At 35.1% G+C, this 19,640-nt stretch overlaps 1 protein-coding gene across 7 annotated transcripts in view; it reads right to left on the bottom strand.

Moving 5' to 3' along the window:
* DLG1 (discs large MAGUK scaffold protein 1) overlaps positions 1-19,640 on the bottom strand; it is a 318,826-nt gene that overhangs the window by 220,259 nt on the left and 78,927 nt on the right. For all 7 annotated transcript variants that reach the window (XM_077117938.1, XM_077117940.1, XM_077117941.1 and 4 more), the window contains exon 5: positions 3,297-3,461. In XM_077117938.1, coding sequence (XP_076974053.1) covers positions 3,297-3,461 — 165 coding nt within the window. The remainder of the gene's footprint in view (positions 1-3,296; positions 3,462-19,640) is intronic.

Raw genomic sequence — 19,640 nt, 5'->3', positions numbered from 1 at the left:
TCAAGTCCCTCTTAACAATGTTTACTTGATACTTTTCCTTGCCCTTGAAGACAAAAAGCAAAATAATAACTTCTTTGTTTTCTCAATGGATACTGCAATCTCCCATACACTAAGTAGTGCACTTATGCCCTAATCACTGCATCTAGCTCTGAACTATTTTGAAAAAGGCCTGTTTCTGTTTATTTGTTTGACTTGTTGTTCTGACCGATTTTCCTACTTTCCAGCTTATTTTCAGTTTTAGGAATCTTATATTATTCTTGTTAGACTCATATTACTCCTCTATATTTATGACTGCTTAAAATCTAAGGATATTGTAAAGATTCTTATTCAGCCCCCAAAATCTATCCATTTTTTACCATTACATTGCCAGCTTCTTTGGCAACGGCAAGACCAATTTTCTTTCAGAGTCCTAAATTATAAGATCATAATTACTTTTATTCCAAGCCCTCAATTAAGTAACTTTCAATCACTGACTTATTTCATTCATTATTCTAGTAATGAGAACAATCAACACCACCATTAGAACCTAACAGATAACTAGCATATTACATGGTGGCATTCAGCTCAAAACATTGCCCTCATTTCCTAACAAACACCCTACAATCAGCTATAATATTATGTACTTACCTGCATGTTTTCAGTTTCCTCTGATTATCACCGTCCTATTGTATGTATTTATCCCAAAAACTGCCTCCTACTCTAACTTGGCATCTCATACACATCCTTCAACGCCCTGCTCAAAAGTCAACTTTATTTTTCAGAAAACTCCAAAAATTTAATTTCTTCCTCTATTTTTCCCTTTTACATCATTCTGTGTTAAAACCCTTTCCATAAAGAATATTCCAAAAGACCTGCCAAACAACCTAAGAGTTGGGCATGTGAAAACTGACTTTGGTCGATGTAACAATAAGAACAATGAGAGATCCAAAACATCAGAGACAAAAGAATATACCCTAGGAAAGTTTTGGGGCTAAAATAGGAAATAAATTAGAGTAATTCAGTCAAGAGATAAAAAGGCATAGCCTAAAAAGAACAGCATATAAAGCAAGAGGATAGTGTTTGAAATTTAAATCTTCTAAGATTCTTATGTTGTTTCTACAATGAGGATAAGAGATATTAACTTTAGGTTTTAATAAGTTAAATGTGTACATTAAAATTTCTAGGCTAGGGAATTCAGACATCCAAAACAAAATAATAGTAAATAAATGCATTAAGAAGATTTTAAAAACATTTTTTTCTAGGCTAACCACTAAGGTTAGGAACAGAATTAATAAAACCAAGCTAATAAAGAAGGGAAAATGAGTTGACAAAATGTAATCCTAAAGGAAACGTGTTCTATGTTAAAAATCAAGAAACGCATTTGTAAATAACTCATAGGGCAAAGAAAAAAAAAGCATAATGGAGATAAAAAGAAAATGTTAGAATGATAATATTACATATTAAAACTTGTGGAATACAGCTAAAATGCTATTTGAGGAAAATTTATAATCTCAAATACTGTTAGAAAAGAAAGCTGATAATTAATGCATTAAGCAATCCACTTCAGAAGCTAGAAAAAAAATAGAATAAACTTATAGAAAGCAAAAGGGAAAAAAAAAAACAGGAGCAGAAGAACTATCTCTGCCACTAACATTCAACTGAGTTTTCCCCTGTATGTCTCTCATTTAAGTTTCCTAAGGGAGGAACAGATTGCTTCTAACAAAAACTATTTTCAATTGTTAAGGAGGCTATCCATACATTTATATTTACACATATATGGGTGTATATATATTTATGTGTGTGTGTGTATAGTCATATATGTTTATGTGTGTATGAGAATGAGGGATAGGATTAAAGTTGTATGTAGAGTGGGCACACAAGAAAAGACAAAAAAAGAGATGGTTCTTTGAAAAGACCATCTTTGAAACTGACCATCTTTTGTAAGAATTATCAAGGAAAAAAAGGCACAAATAAACAATATTAAGAATGAAAACTAGGCTACACATATGTAACAGACATAAATATTATGAATAATAATTTGAAATCATGTATGAAATGAACAAAACCCTAGAAAACAACCCAACACTAACTCCAAACAGCAATCTATAATGGTACAACCATTAAAATTTTAAGCAGTAGCATGAAGCTATCCCTCAAAGAGAATCAACAACCCAAATTAGTAAGAGAAGAAATGGCCCTTACTCTGAATACATGCAATCAACAAAGGATTACTACTGAAACTACATAAAGAACTTCCACAAATCAATGAAAAAGGACAACCGAATACAAAGATGGACAAAAATCTTGACTAGGAATGTCAGAGAATAGGAAATGTGCAAGATCAATAAATATATCCTCATGATAATCAGGTAAATGCACATTAAAATCACAAAGAGTGGTTGCACAGGCAGTTCAGTGGTAGAATGTTAGCCTTTCATCTGGGAGACCCAGGTTCGATTTCCAGACCATGCATACTCCCCCCCAAAAAAAATCACAGGAGTTACCATTCAAGCCCAAGAGAATGATGGCAAAAATAAGGTAAGTATTGATTGACAATATGGAGCAACTAGAACTCTCTTACAATGTCGCTGAAAACGTAAATTACACAATCACTTGAAAAACAATCAGCAAACACATGTATACATAACCTCTGTTCTCAAGAGCACTTTTTAAAATTAGTAACCTGGGAATAACCCAACATTCATCAAAAGTAAGATAAATTGCAGTATATTCATAAAACAGAAACTCTGGTGCAGAGAAAATAATGAATCTCAGGAATATAATGTTGAGTTCCCAAATAAATGTTGAATAATATATAAATATGATTCCACTTTATACAAAGTTCAAAATATGCAAACCAAAACAATATATCAAGTAGGTACCTAATTATGTGGTAAAACTACCAAGAAAAGAAAGGATAAATACAAAATTCAGGATTTATGGGAAGAAAGGGAGAAGCGGCTGTGAGCAGGAAAATTCATATTGGACTTCAAAGATAATGTTATTGTCCTTTTTTTACTATTTAAAACAAGTGTTTAAAAATATTGCAATGTGTGGTTTTTGAAATATAATAGCTACATCCCCCATAGAACTTTTTATAAATTATTACTAAATAAAAATTGTTGATAAAATATAACTTTAAAATTTTATTTAGAATACAAATACGTACCATGAAATTCCCTATAACTACAAAACTAAAATCAATGAAGGAGACAAAATCTTACATGAAAGAACAGTTCTCTCTGAGCATGAGCTATACCAGCAATGTAGTGATATATAACATTTAGCAACAAAATAAACAGTAATTATTATCTTACCTTTATTGGTGAAATATGGGAATGAGAAACAAATCCATGCACATTTTCAATCTCTGACAGATTCTTTTCTGAGACATGAACCAATTCTGGTCCTATCACCTCATTAGTGATTTGTGGGGAAATGTGGTCTTGAGGAGGTGTTTCTTCATCCTGATACCGATACTTCTGTAAAGTAAAGAAAACTGTTTAATATGAAGTAGCCCTGAAGAGCAAATTAAGTTCCACTCAAATCATGATATTCCTATCTAGCCAAAAAAAATAGTTATTACTGAATCATATTAGATGCATATTTTCTGGTTTAGTACATAAAGTAAGAGAAGTAGGATTCCATTTTAAGTCACATCAATATTTTAATTAAATTATCTAAATTTGACCATTAAAAACATTTCAAAGCTAGAGAAAAAAAAGCATCAATACTGATTTGGCCATTTCTTACCCAAAGTTACATGAAACAAATGTCCCTAAAGATAGAACTGTTTAAATGAAGTGAACATGAAAAGCAAAGTTATTCATCTAAATTAGTCTGATTTTCTGATTCAGCTAACGTTTATAAAAATGAAAAAAGTTCTCTAACCTTTTCAGATTCCAGCTGAAAATTATTCCTATAGATAAAAGCATTTTTCTTTTACCTACAAAATATTATCTCTCACAAGCTATTCTTATTCTATTTTTAAAAGATTAATATAATTTTAATAAAACCAAAGCTACCTCATTCTATACACAAAAGTATAGTGTGTAGAAGAAGAGAAATACAAAGATTAAAGCAGAAATAAATGAATTGGAGAACAAAAGAACTAAAAAAAGAATCAATAAAACCAAATGCTGATTTTTTTCAGAAAATCAATAAAATCAGTGGCTCCTGGTTAGACTGACAAAAAAGAGAGGATGCAAATTAATAAAATCAGAAATGAGAGGACCCTGAAGAAATTTTTTTAAATCATAAAAGGATACTATGAACGACTATACGCCAACAAACTAGACAACTTAGATGAAATGGACAAATTCCTAGAAACACACGAACAACCCTAAACTGAATGGTCAAAGGAGAAGGTGGAGTTATAACAGAGAAGACAGGATTTAACAAATGAGTATGACTGCTGAATCATTATATTGATAGTTCCTTTGAGTCGCCAGTGTTGGAGCAGCCAGAAGGTAAAATCTAAAATCGTAGAACTGTAACCCAGGCCAAACTCTAAAATCTGTTCCATAACTAATTGTTGTGGTATGCTTTGAAATCTATTGTTTTGTATACATATTATTTTTCACAATTCAAAAAAAAATTTTTTTTTTTTTTTTAAAGGAAAGACAGAGAGAAGGAAGGAAGGATAGAAGGAAGGAAGGAAGGAAGAAAGGGAAACATTTTTAAACATTTTCTTGTTTTATTGTATTTTGTTTCTTTGTTTTTGTTACATGGGCTGGGGCCGGGAATCGAACCGAGGTCCTCCGGCATAGCAGGCAAGCACTTTGCCCGCTGAGCCACCGCGGCCCGCCCTCAAAAAAAAATTTTTAAGTACCTCACAATAATTGTGCCACTGCTATGAAAGTCAGCAGTACTCCATACAGTAACTGTTTACAAAGCTGAAGAAGGGATGGGACTTCAAGAAGAGCCATGAAGGAAGCTGACTGGATAAGACTAAGGTAGAGCAGAATACACGTTAAGGATGATATCGTCCATATTTCAAAACTTTAACTTGTGTGCGAGACCAAAGGGAGAGATGTTTATTTGGTGCAAAATTTATATTTTGAGTAATACATTTCCTAATTTAACTTGTATGGTCAAAGCTTAGTTGAAACCATAAGTACATGGAATCTTGAATAGGTTTTCCAGGTTAGTGTGATGCCCCAATCCCAGAGTAATCTGGACAGTGAATACAGAAGTATTTGCAAAGTCCCCTTTGGGGACTGGGGAGAAAGGAGGAAATATTCAGATATTTCTGATATTCTCACAAGCAATGGGACAACCAAATCAATATGCCAAGCCTATTTTACAGGAATAAGTTTCATAGGGACAAACCCCGAAAAACATTCTAAATACATTTCCCCATCTGTGTTTTAGTCTAGTATCCTTGGTATAAAACCTTCCATTTCCATTAAACTTTGTTTAACAATATTTGCAACAATATTTTAGTCACAAATTACTGGACTTGAAAGTTATTTTAATTCGGAATATGACTATGTTACTGCTTCACTGCTGTTACATAATTTCTGGAGGTCTTTCTTTAGAAAGGAATGCTTTCCTGGCTATGGAAATGACGCGGACTCTTGAACCTACTAAAAAAATTTTAAAGGCTGAAAGGAAAACCGAAAATGTACTTAAGATTTTATAAGATTTTTAAATGAATACTGAACAATTGAGCAAACATAATACAATTATGTTTTTTAAACCCCTCTACCTACCTCAGCCAATAAATACTAGTTCTTTGAGTAATAAATTAAGAAATAATAATTTGTATGTTTACTAACACTGTTTCACGCACATCAACATATCTCATTGTAAGAAAAATAATAAAGAAGACATTAATATTCAAGCAGTGGCAAAGTTTAACATGAACTCCTAAAACAGATATGGCATAATGAGTGTCAAGAAATGGAGAGAAAGAACCATCTCCAGGGCAGGCCACGGTGGCTCAGTGGCAGAGTTGTTGCCGGGTTCATTTCTTGGTGTCTGCCCATGTTAAAAAAAAGAACCATGACCAATCTTGAAATCAATCTCCTAATGTTAACAAAACCTAACATGGTTCGAGTGTATTGTGGGTATATGAGATAGATAGATAGATAGATAGATAGATAGATAGATAGATAGATAGACAGACAGACAGACAGATAGATAAAGACAGACAGAACCTAGATGTTGATATAAGTATTTCAAACATTTGTTAAAATTCAAGGTTAAGTACTAGTAGTATAGGAATGAGAAAGAGAATATATAAACAATTAGGAGAGAGAGAGAAGAAATTAAAAAAAAAACTGAAAGGGTACAGTTAGAAAATGGCAGGGGAAAGTTAAAACATACATAAAAATGTCATAAATGTAAGATGGGAAGAATTTAAAAATACAAGTGATCAAAATAAATATGAATGTATTATATCTGCTTTAAATAATTCCTACATTGCCAAGAAAGATGGAAAGCTTCTAAATTGATTAAAGGTAGCAGAAAAAAACAACAGAACAACCTCACTCACAAATATGAACAAAAAATATTTTGGAAAGAAAAATAGCAAATTGACCTGTTACTCAGTACATACCTGGAGGAATTGAGTGTGGGAACACGAATGGACATTTGCACACTGTAAGGCGATTTATAATGGATAGAGGCGGCCTAAGGGTACAACTGAGGAAGGGAAGGGAGAATTGTGTTGTATACATACAACAAACTACTGAGTCGCCACAAGAAGGAATGAAGTTATGAAGCATGTAACTAGGTGAATGAACCTTAAGGACTGTATGTTGAATGAAATGTCAGAAACAAAAAGACAAATATCATCATGCCTTACTCAGATGGACTAATCATAATACAAAAACTCGGGGAACTGAAGTTGAGAGCATGGATTATTATCAGTCTGGGGCCTACTAGCAGTAAAGGGTCCTAGATTGTAAACTCTTACAGCAGTCATATATATTCAGGAGCTGTGACCGTTATTTCTAAATTCTGAGATGGAGCTGTTTATATATACTCTGATCATTCCCAGAAACTTCAGGTATTTATGTGACACCTGAGACTCAGAATCAGAACTACCCATTCAGGGACTGTTGAAAAAGTTGAAGAGGTGATCAAACTTCATCTAGAGATATGAATGAAGCTGATCTGGAGAGGACTGGGGTAAATCAGAATATCGGGTATAAGATGATATCATCCATATTTTAAAACTTTAATCTCTGTATAAAACCATAGGGAAAGATTTCTGTTTGGTGTAAAGTTTATATTTTGGGTAGCATATTACCTAATTTAACTTGTATGGGTCAGTTTAGTTGAACACCATAACTACATGGAATTTTTTTTTTTTTTCAGAATGGTATGTTTTTATTTTTTAGGAGTGTATGAAGAAATAATGTAAACATGGTTTGAAAAAGTATAAAGACCTATATATATATTCTTCAGTTACTGGGGAGAAAAACAAATAAGGTATACATATTTAGCTAGCCTTAATTTAATAAACTAAGATGTTATTTAAATAAAAAGAACAATTAAATCAATTTACAAATCTAAAACTCAAGTATTTTTTATTGTTGAGGTAGTAAATATTCTATCATCTAAAACCTCAGAGGCAAATATAAATTCAACATATTTTTGTTATTTGTTAAATATATATATGTACATGGAATCTTGAACAGGGCATGAAATCTTGCTGATTTGTCCAGGTTAGTGTAATGCCCCAATAAATCCCAGAGTGATTTGGACAGTAAACGAAGAAGTAAAGAAAATAGTATTTGCAAAGTTCTCTTGGGAGAATGGGGAGAAAGAAGGAAATATTCAACTTCCTTACTTGGAGAATTTCTGATATTCTTGCAAGCAGTGGGGACAATCAATTCAGTAGGCTCAGCCCTCAATCCTGGGGTTCACTCCTATGAAACTTACTCCTGCGAAGGAGAAACTAAGGGGTAAGGGTACGGGTATGTATGAGTTTTAATAAAGCAGTTGCAGGTTTATAGGGAAAAAATCATACAGAAAGAACACTGATTTAATCATGAAACTGCATGAACAAAAATAGAAGAATCATATAAATATAATATTAGATTATTTAGAGCTTCTTTCTCCTAACCTGAAAGAGGCTGTTTCAGAACTAACTAGACCCAGCTCTAAATAGTTATGTAGTGGGGTTAACTATGTACTTGTAGAGCACCTGCTGGCTTTGAACAGCAGCTATGATATGATTTCCCCCATTTTATTAACTGGCTAATAAAATTAATTATTACATGCACTTATTGATAACTACAATGAAGGAGATTTTAGGTACAAGTAAATTATTGTCCATGGCTAAACAACACTTAATTTCTAATCAATATAAATAGAAACTAATCTACATAAAAACAATTTAGCCAAAAATTTATTAGTACCTGTAGAAGAAATGATAAATATCACCAAAACATTCCTTCCAACATTCATCTGCTTGGAATAGAAATGAATTAAAATCCCTGGAACTACTGACAGTAACTGCTGAAATGTTAATGTACAGAAGTACTAACTCAAGTACCTTTTTAAGGAAGGAACTGTAACAAGCCAAAATAAAATGATGCCCACATTGCAAACTATCTTGAGCTTACACATCCAACCTTCATATGATCAAGACCACGTATGTAAAAAATGATTTGCCTTACAAAATATTGGCATTTATCACTTTCGCCTTACTCTAGAAACAAAGACTGGATTAGAAAAGAGAAAGGGAAGAACAAAATACAATATATATATAAAACTGACATATGATTTTATAGGAATATATAAATTTCCAAAGCTGATCTTGAATGAGCAAAAATCCTGAAAGAGTAACCATGAAGGAAAAGGAGAATATTCTCAAAAACCAATTTCTCAGTCGTTCCATCTCTGACTGCCAGAGGAAGAAGAGGAGCTACTATCATGCCCACACATCTTCAAAGTATGGTGGTGTAAAACTGCTCCAGTTTCCTGATCAATAGAAACAAATACAAAGCTCGCCAAGCCTAGTAACCTGAGGCCTACAACTTCTTCGGCTACTGTGGGTTAATTTGCCACAAGACTGTGGGAGTGGAATTGGTGGACAAAGGCAAAAGGTGATGTGGTGGCCCTGAAGCAGAGTTTGGGCCAGCAAAAGCAGGCACCCCCCATGTGTAGTCCACCATCAACAAGAACACCCAGGCTACTCTCAGCAGCAGCCAGGAAAATGATCTTCAAGAACAGATCTACCTGGATCCTGAGAGCCTGTTGGAGAAGTTACTGACACATGCTCAAAGGCCATCCCTCATGTCTCCCCTCCCCTCCCAACAATGAAACAAGCAGCTCTGGAAGCTTATCTGGGCAGGAACTCTCAGTGTCCTGGCTCTCTCCCGAGTCATATAAATACCCCACCCCTGCCAGCAAAGATTTGTCTCTCCTCTCTGATGTAAAGTAGGGTATGCAGAGCTGCTATCTACTGACCCTGACCTGAATAGTGTGGCCTCCCGAGGAGACCAGCCACATGGGCTCTCTTCCCCTGCTCTTACGGACTCTTTGTGTTGTATAAGTAATAAAGCAGTCATTTGCTGAAAGTTTCTATTCTACCTAAGCCTGTGCTTGAACAATCCACTGTGTAGCAATTCCCTCCACAGAGCCATCAAGTGCGGAAGCCCATGACATTGAAGAGGAAATGATTCCACCCATCCAAAAGTTTCTAAGAGTTTACCTGCTCCCAAAGCAATAAAGATGTCACCTGATCAAAATAACAGTAATAATTTCTCTAAAAGGACCAAAAGAAACACCTAGAAACAAATCTCACTTATGAATGCAAACACAAAATTCCAAAATAGAATATTAGCAAACAGAACTCCTAAGAACATCAAAATAAATTACAACTCAAGTAGAATACATTCTAAAAATGTCAGAATAGTTAAATATCTGGAAATCTTTTAATATAACTGACCTCATTAATAAGTCAAGAGGAAAAAAATGTATTAATGAATGCCAAATAGACAATTAAGAAATCAAAACGTCCATTACTGATTAAACAACAACCTATTAGAGTGAAATAGGGATAGATGGATAGTTTCCAAGGAAAATATCAAACGACAGCCCTTATCATACTGAATGGTAAAATACCAGACGTATGCCCATTAAAATCTGGAAAAAACCCAACAGTATGTCTTACTTTTTTATGGCTATTGTAACAAATTAGGACAAACTTAGTGGCTTAACAACGCAAATTTATTACTGTACGGCTCTATGGAGAAGAAGTCCAAAATGGGTCTCACCAGACTAAAGTAAAGATATGTGTGGGACTGAGTTGTTTATGGAGGATCTAGAGATTACATTTTCTTGTCTTTTCCAGCTTCTAGAGGCCACCATATTCCTTGGCTCATGGCCCCCTATCTCCATCTTCTGGCTAAGCAGTTTCATCCATCTGTCTCCCTTGATCTCTTTTCCCATTTCCTCTTTTACTTTTTTTTTTTTTTTTTTTTTTTTTAAAGTATTTTTTTATTTTATTATTTTTTGTTTGTTTGTTTGTTTCTTACATGGGCTGGGGCCGGGAATCGAACCGGGGTCCTCCGGCATGGCAGGCAAGCACTCTTGCCCGCTGAGCCACCGCGGCCCGCCCTCCTCTTTTACTTTTAAGAACACTTCTGATGAGGGTGCAACTGTGGCTCAGTGGCAGCATTCTTGCCTGCCATGGCCATAGACCCAGGACAGCAAAAAAAAAAAAAAAAAAAAAAAAAACCCTAAAAAAGAACACTTGTGATTACATTTGGCTTACACAAAAAATAATCTGCAGATGTTAATTAAAGTCAGCTGATTGAAGTTGCTGATTTCCCTTGTAACCTATCATACCTGCAGGTTCTGGGTATTATGAAGCAGAAATTTTGGGGTAGACATTATTCTCCCTATCATACTATGCTACTGGGAAATAAATAAATAGGTAATTATTCTATAATGTGAAGAGTCAAATGGTTATGCCTATAGCTTCTTCTAAGAACATATTAGAAAAGAATCAATATTTACTCTGGTTAAAAAAAAAAAAATTCAACAGTCAACCCAAAAAGTCAACATTATGATTAATGGGGAAATAATAAGTCAGAAACTAGCCAAGAATAACCAGAATCAAAACTATTAATAACATTGTTCAGGAGATATAAGAAAAAGAATAGAAAAAATTTATTAAAAAGGAGGATAAAATTATCACAATTTACATATGATCTGATGGTAAATCCAGAAAATACAAGAGAAATGACAAAAAACTACTATAAATAATAAAATAATTCAGTTATATGTACAGGCAGGAAATTAATATATAGAAATCAGAAGTTTTCAATTAAACCAGGAATCCACAAAGTATGGCCTGAGGTCAAAGATGGCCTGCTGTCTGTTTTAATAAATAAAGTTTCACTGGAATAAAGCCATGGTCATTCATAATTTACAAACTGCCTAGGCTGCTCTCATGCTACAACAGTGGCATTGAGAAGCTGATGGCCCATAAAGCCTAAAATATTTACCATCTGTTTATTGTCAGGCTGACCCTTTACAGAAAATCTTTGCTGACTCCTGATTTAAACTAGTGACAATCAAACAGATGACAGAATGAAATAAATCACCCTATTTGCAATTAAAAGAAAAAAAGATAAAATGCCCAGGAATTTATAAAATCTGAAGTATCTAAATGTCTGACATTACTCAATGGAAAGAAGGCATGCCATGTTCTTGGCAGTAAGGATCAACTAAAAGATGTCATATCCCTCTCTAAATTTATCCATATACATCTCTTTAATATGATCCCAAAAAAATGCAATGGGAAATGTATTTTATTTACATAAGAATTAGAAATGGAAGCTAAAGCTCATGTAAAAACCAGCAAAAAAGAATAACTATATAGCTTTTACAATGTGACAGTGTGATTGTAAACACCCGTATCTGATGCTCCTTTTTTTCCAGGGTATGGACAGAGGAGTTAGAAAAATAGATAAATAAATAATGGGAGTGGGGGTGGGTGGATAAGGGGTAAAAAAAAAAGATTGGGTAGACTGAAATACTAGTGGTCAATAAGAAGGAGGGGTAAGGGCTACAGGATATATGAGTTTTTGCTTTTTATTTCTTTTTCTGGAGTGATGCAAATGTTGTAAAAGAACTATTTTCAACAAATTTTTAAATCTATTATGAAACCTTGATAATTAAAACAGTGGTACTAGTGCATAAATAAAACAGAGAAACAAGGAAAAAAATCTAGACCTTAAGTTACTACAGAATTTAGTATTACTTCACAAAGGTGACAATCCTAGCCATTATCACTGGATAAAAGGTAATTTATTCACTGAATAGCAAGTAAGAAATGGACAGCTGTATCAGGAAAATGTCCAATGAATTAAAAGATTTTTTAATGAAATTATAAAAAATTTATTTATAAATAAATAAAACTGAGTAAAATAAATTTTTGTACCTATATCAGAAAAAATCCAAGTCACAAAAGTAACAAGCACAAAATGAAAGAACTTGAATTAAATTTAATTAAATTAAATAAGGGTTTGAGTCCGGGCAAAGATGGAGGCTCAGCAATGTGCGCATTTTAGTTTGTCCTCCAGAACAACTACTAAATAACCAGGAACAGTACAGAAGAGTTTCTGGAGCCACGTCAGTGACCGGACACACAGTGTACCCCAGTCTGGACCAGCTGGACCGGCGGCAAGCGCCTCCAGAACCGTGAGTTCCCCAAGCCGAGGCGGCTGGCACCACTCCCCCACAAGCTGCTTCCCAGAGGGGAAAGAAAAGAGACTTTACCAGCAGCAGGGGCTGAGCCCAAACAAATGCCAACTGTGGAATAATTAACAAGTTCTGACTACCAAAAATAGGCTCCCAGCTCAGGTGAACCTGGTCAAAGCGAAGGTCACTCATTCTGCCCCGGTGCCAGGGGGCAGGGCTGACAGAAAAAGACCAAAAAAAAAAGGAAACAGGTTTTTGTGGCTGTGTTTCTACAAAGGCTTGACTGCCTTTGGATACAGCAGCAGGACTTCTCAGGCTGCAACTGCCCAAGGCATAGGTAGAAACAAGCTCGTCTGAAGGCTTGTCTCAAGCCTGGGCCTTCCCCAGCGGAGGGGTGAAGCCCAACTCAGGTGGAATCCCTCCCTCAAGGAATTCAGACACCAGGGCTTGGTAATTTGAAGCCATTAAAACCAGCCTACAACCTCTCCTCTGTTTCCACCAAAATCCCAGTCAAAGTTAAAGGTACCGCATCATCCTATGCTGGTGGGACCTGCAGGCAGACAAGCACCACATACTGGGCAGGATAAGAAAAACAGAGTCCAGAGGCTTCACAGGAAAGTCTTTCAACCTGCTGGGTCTCACCCTCAGAGAAAACTGATGGAGGTGAGTCTTTCCTCCTGATAGGCCAGTTTGGTCTGTGAAAATCTGGCTGGGGTCTATAGTTCCTAAGTAGACCCTCTGAAGGGTGGGGGGAAAAGGCACCATATAAGCAGGGCAAGAAACAAGAAAACAAGAACTGAAAAATCTCCTCTGTTAAACAAAACCTAAGCTAGAGGTCCAGACAAAGCTGAATTGAATGTCAAAGAACAGATAGACAACAAATTCATCCAGCAATAAAACCCTAGGTAAAAGAAGTGCAAGCAATCTCCAGAATAAACTAACTAAGGTAATTAAATGTCTAGACGCCAGCAAAAAATAACAAATCACACTAGGAAAATTGAAGATACGGCCCAGTCAAAGGAACAAACCAACAATTCAAATGAGATACAGGAGATGAAACAGTTAATTCAGAATATACAAACAGACATGGAAAACCTCATCAAAAGGCAAATCAATGAATTCAGGGAGGATATAAAGAAGGCAAGGGGGCCACGGTGGCTCAACAGGCAGGAATGCTTGTCTGCGATGCCAGAGGACCCGGGTTCGATTTCCGGTGCCTGCCTATGTTTCAAAAAAAAAAAAAAAGGCAAGGAATGAACAAAAAGAAGAAATCGAAAGTCTGAAAAAACAAATCACAGAGCTTATGGGAATGAAAGACACATAGAAGAGATGAAAAAACAATGGAAACCTACAACGGTAGACTGCGAGAGGCAGAAGATAGGATTTCTGAACTGGAGGATGGAACATCTGAAATCTGGCAAGAAAAAGAAAATATAAGGAAAAAATGGAAAAATATGAGCAGGGACACAGGGAATTAAAGGACAATATGAAGTGCATGAATATACGTGTTGTGGGTGTCCCAGAAGGAGAAGGGAAAAGGAGGAGAAAAACTAATGGAAGAAATATCACTGAAAATTTCCCAACTCTTATGAAAGACTTAAAATTACAGATCCAAGAAGTGCAGCGTACCCCAAAGAGAACAGATCCAAATAGACATACTCCAAGACATTTACTAATCAGAATATCAGAGGTCAAAGAGAAAGAGAGAATCTTGAAGGCAGCAAGAGAAAAGCAATCCATCACATACAAGGGAAGCCCAATAAGACTATGTGTGGACTTCTAAGCAGAAACCATGGAGGTGAGAAGACAGTGGGATGATATATTTAAATTACTAAGAGAGAAAAACTACCAACCAAGAATTCTATACCCAGCAAAATTGTCCTTCAAAAATGAGGGAGAAATTAAAACATTTTCAGACAAAAACATCACTGAGAGAATTTGTGACCAAGAGACCAGCTCTGAAAGAAATACTAAAGGGAACACTAGAAACAGATATGAAAAGACAGAAGAGAGAGGTGTGGAGAACAGTGTAGAAAGGAAGACTATGAGTAAAGGTAAAAAGAAGGACAATTAGATATGTCAAATAAAATCCAAAAGGCAAAATGGTAGAAGAAAGTACTAGCCGGGCAGTAATAACACTAAATTTTAATGGATTAAACTCCCCAGTCAAAAGACATAGACTGGCAGAATGGATTAAAAAACAGGACCCATCTATATGCTGTCTCTACTAGAAGGACATGATGGCAAGGACACAGACATTTGCACACCAATGTTTATAGCAGCATTATTTACAATTACCAAGAGATGGAAACAGCCAAAATGTCCATCAACAGATGGGTGGCTAAACAAACTGTGGCATATACATACAATGGAATATTATCCAGCTGTAAGACAGAATAAAGTTATGAAGTATGTAACAACATGGATGGACCTTAAGGACATTATGTTGAGTGTGATTAGCCAAAAACAGAAGGACAAATACTGGATGGTCTCACTGATATGAACTGACATTAGTGAATAAACTTGGAATATTTCGTTGGTAACAGAGACCATCAGGACATAGAAATAGGGTAAGATATTGGGTAACTGGAGCTGAAGGGATACAGATTGTGCAACAGGACTGAATATAAAAACTCAGAAATGGACAGCACAACACTACCTAACTGTAATACAATTATGTTAAAACACTGAATGAAGCTGAATGTGAGAATGATAGAGGGAGGAGGGCTGGGGGCATAAATGAAATCATGAAGAAAGACAGATGATAAAGACTGAGATAGTATACTCTAGGAATGCCTACAGTGTATAATGATAATGACTAAATGTACAAATTTAAAAATGCATTTGCATGAGGAACAACAAAGGAATGTCATTAATGCAGGGTGCTGAAAATAGATGGTAATTAATATTTTAAAATTTCAACTTAAGTGTAAGACTAAATCAAAAAATGTTTATTTGGTACAAAATTTATACTTTGACTAGTGCATCTCCTAATATAACTTATGTAGATAGCTGGTTGAACAACATAAGTATATGGAACCTTGGGTAGGACATAAGATTTTATTGGTTTGTCCAGAGTGATGTCCCAATGAATCCTAGAGTGATTTGATCAGTGAGTGGAAAAGTATTTGCAAAATCCCCCTCAGGGAATGGTGAGAACGGGGGAAAATTCAACCTCCCCAAGCTGAATTATTGATATTCTCACAAGCAGTGTGGACAACCAAAGCTATAGGCTGAACCCCCAGTCCTGGGTTTGTTCACATGAAACTTAACCCCACAATAGGATAGGTCAAGCCTACTTAAAATTAGGCCTAAGGGTCACCCCCAAGAGAACCTCTTTTGTTGCTCAGATGTGGCCTCTCTCTCCAGCCAACACAACAAGCAAACTCACCACTCTCCCCATTTATGTGGGACGTGACTCCCAGGGGTGGGAACTTCCTGGCAACATGGGACAGAAATCCCAGAATGAGCTGAGACTCAGCATCAACGGATTGAGAAAAACTCTAGAATTAGCTGAGACCCAGCATCAAGGGGCTGAGAAAACCTTCTCAACCAAAAGGGGAAAAACTGAAATGAGACAAAGTGTCAATGGCTGAGAGATTTCAAACAGAGTCAAGAGGTTATCCTGGAGGTTATTCTTATGCATTAAGTAGATATCACCTTGTTATTCAAGAAGTAATGGAGAGGCTGGAGGGAACTGCCTGAAAATGTAGAGCTGTGTTCTAGTAGCCATGTTTCTTGAAGATCATTGTATAATGATATAGCTTTCACAATGTGACCGTGTGACTGTGAAAACCTTGTGTCTGATGCTCCTTTTATCTACCTTGTCAACAAAGGAGTAGAACATATAGAATAAAAATAAATAATAGGGGGAACAAATGCTAAAATAAATTTAGTTTAAATGCTAGTGTTCAATGAAAGCAAGGGGTAAGGAGTATGGTAGGTATAATCTTTTTTATTTCTTTCCTGTGTTCGTTTTATTTCTTTTTCTATTGTCTTTTTATTTCTTTTTCTGAATTAATGCAAATGTTCTAAGAAATGATGAATATGCAACTAAGTGATGATATTGTGAATTACTGATGATGTATGTTGTTTTATTTTGTTTCTTTATTTTTATAATTAATAAATAAATTTTAAAAAAAGATTACATCTGGGCAAAGATGGGAAAGAAGTGAGGTCATGGGCCATATGTATGAGGAGGAAAGACTTTCTATGTGCAGAGAAAAGAAGAAGAGAAGGTCCTGAGTTGAAAAGTGTCTGTCCTGAGAGCAAGGTGAGACTAGGAGAAGATGAGTCTGAGAGTTAATGGGGTCCATATAAAAAAAAAAAAAAATTAAAAATTAATTAAAAAACATATATATAAATACACTTTAGTCCCGCAATTAGGATTAAATGTGACAAAGCATAAAAAGAAGTTATAGTAGCTTCATACAAGAGAATTTCATGCCATTGTTAAAAGTTGTACTTCTAATATTAAGAGAACAATCAAATGAGAGGGAGGAGTTTTGGCAGAGAGTTTAGGATTTAGCAAGTGATTGCAACTGCTGAATCACTGTGTAGATGTTTCTTTTTGGTTTCTAGTGTATTGGAATGGCCAGAGGGAAATGCCTGAAATTGTGCAACTGTAAGCCATATTATACTTTGAAATTTGCTCTATAAATATTTGTTAAACTGAACTTTGATATTTTTTCACTTTTCTGTATATATGTTCTATTTCACAATAAAAAATGTTTTTAAAAAAAAATTAAATAAGGGTTCAATCCCTAAGAAGAAAACTTCAAAACTATACTGATAAGAATAAAGTAAACCTATATAAATGAAAAAACAGTTGTTCTTAGATAAAGACTCAATATTTTAATATTTAGCTGTATGAATTTTGCAATAAAAGTAAGCTATTTGTTTGCACTCAAATACAATATATATTTTTTTGGATTGGGCAAGATGCCTGAGAGCATTAGTAATCATCATCTGAAAAAAAACCTAGCAAGTGAGAAGTCAAGAAAATTCTGAATTAAAAGTCTTGAAGAAAAAAAGAAAAGTCAAAAGAAGAACTGGTTCATCAGAAATAAAGAAATATCAAAAGTCCTCAATAATTAGAGGCAAAAGCATGAGCAGACAAACTCACTGAGAGTTCAACAACAGAATGAAATATATATGGGAATTTAATATCTGTAATAAGAATAATATTATAATATTTAAAGTCAGCAGAGAACTATGGATTATTAGATGATGGTGTCTGATACACTGGCCACGTGGCGGGACAGGGAGGGGGGGAATAGGATTCTTCCTTTGTAACTTACCTAAAAAAAAAAAATTACATGTAGAACAAAAACTTCAGTATGAAAAATTGAGGGCCAAACACAAACAAAACATGGGTAAACGTGTTCACAACCTTGGGTGGTGGAGCCTTTCTAAGCAAGAAACAATATGCAACCTTCGTGCATTGGTGGTGTGATATACAATAGTATAACCACTATAGAAATCAGTATGGCAGTTCCTCAGAATGTTAAATAAAGAATTACCACATGATCTACTCCATAGATTCCACTCCTAAGTATAAAGTCAAGGAAACTGAAAATGGGACTCAGATATTTGTACATCAATGTTCATAGCAGCATTATTCACAATAGCCAAAAGGTGGAAACAACCCAAGTATCCATCAACAGAAAATGGATAAACAAAATGCAGTGGCCAGTTTGAATCTGTGGTGGACCCCAGAAAAGCCACATCCTTTAATCTTCATTCAATATTGCTGGGTGGGAGAATTTTGACTGCTTCCATGGAGATGTGATCCACCCAATTGTGGGTGGTAACGTTTGATTAGATGATTTCCATGGAGGTGTGTCTCCACCCATCGAAGGTGGAGTTGTTTACTGGAATCCTTTAAAAGAGGAAACATTTTGGAGAGAGTCTCTTTTGGTAGAGCCACAAGAAAGCCAGCAGATGCCACCATGTTCACCTTATGCTCTTGCAGTTGAGAGAGGAACGTTGAACTTCATCAGTCTTCTTGAACCAAGAGAAGAAGCTAGCAGATGATGCCGTATTCACCATGCACCCATCCAGATGACAGAAGAACTCTGACTTTGTTCACCACGCGCCTTCTCCCTTGAGAGATAAACCCTGAATTTCATCGGCCTTCTTGAACCAAGGTATCTTTCCCTGGATGCCTTAGATTGGATATTTTTATAGACTTGTTTTAATTGGGACAATTTCTCGGCCTTAGAACTGTAAACTAGCAACTTATTAAATTTTCTTTTTCAAAAGCCATTCCGTTTCTGGTATATTGCATTCCAGCAGCCAGCAAATAAGAACATGCAGTATGCATACTTAATGAAATATTATTTGGTCATTAGAAGGAATGAAGTTCTGAGACATACTCCAAAGTATATGAATCTTGAAAACATTACACTGTGTGAGATAACCAAGGCACATAATAGCAAATTCTATATGAATTCACTTATATGAAATATCTCCTCTTAGAAGAAAAAAACAAATTACATTATAAAATATCAGTTTCTTAATGTATAATAAAACTTAGGAATTAATCAAAAAAAGAAAAAGTGGGTCAGAGACATGAGTTCATTAGAGAAAGAATTTAAAATAGCCAATAAACCATATGAAAAGATGTTCACTCTCCCACTCATAAAGAAATGCACATTAAAACAATAATACATCATTTTTACCCTGGCACACTGACAAAAAAATAAATGTCCAATAATATCCAGTGTTGATGAGAGTTCGGAAAAACAGAAACTTGCATAAACTTGTAGAAATGTAAATGATAACCTTTCTTGCAAACAATTTAATGCTGTCTACAAAAATTTAAAACACTCATAACCCTGCACTCAGGAATTCCATTTTTATGATAACAGTAAAGCTGCCATTATTCACAACTATTACTGTTTACATAGAAAATACAAAATAATGATTTATTTTACTATTGCATCACCCTTCAGATGCCACCTTTGTAGTCTCTCTCTTTTTTTGTTTTT

Source organism: Tamandua tetradactyla, chromosome 10 (genome assembly GCF_023851605.1).
Source record: "Tamandua tetradactyla isolate mTamTet1 chromosome 10, mTamTet1.pri, whole genome shotgun sequence".
Lineage (NCBI taxonomy): Eukaryota > Metazoa > Chordata > Mammalia > Pilosa > Myrmecophagidae > Tamandua > Tamandua tetradactyla.
This window is presented reverse-complemented; position numbering and strand designations above follow the sequence as displayed.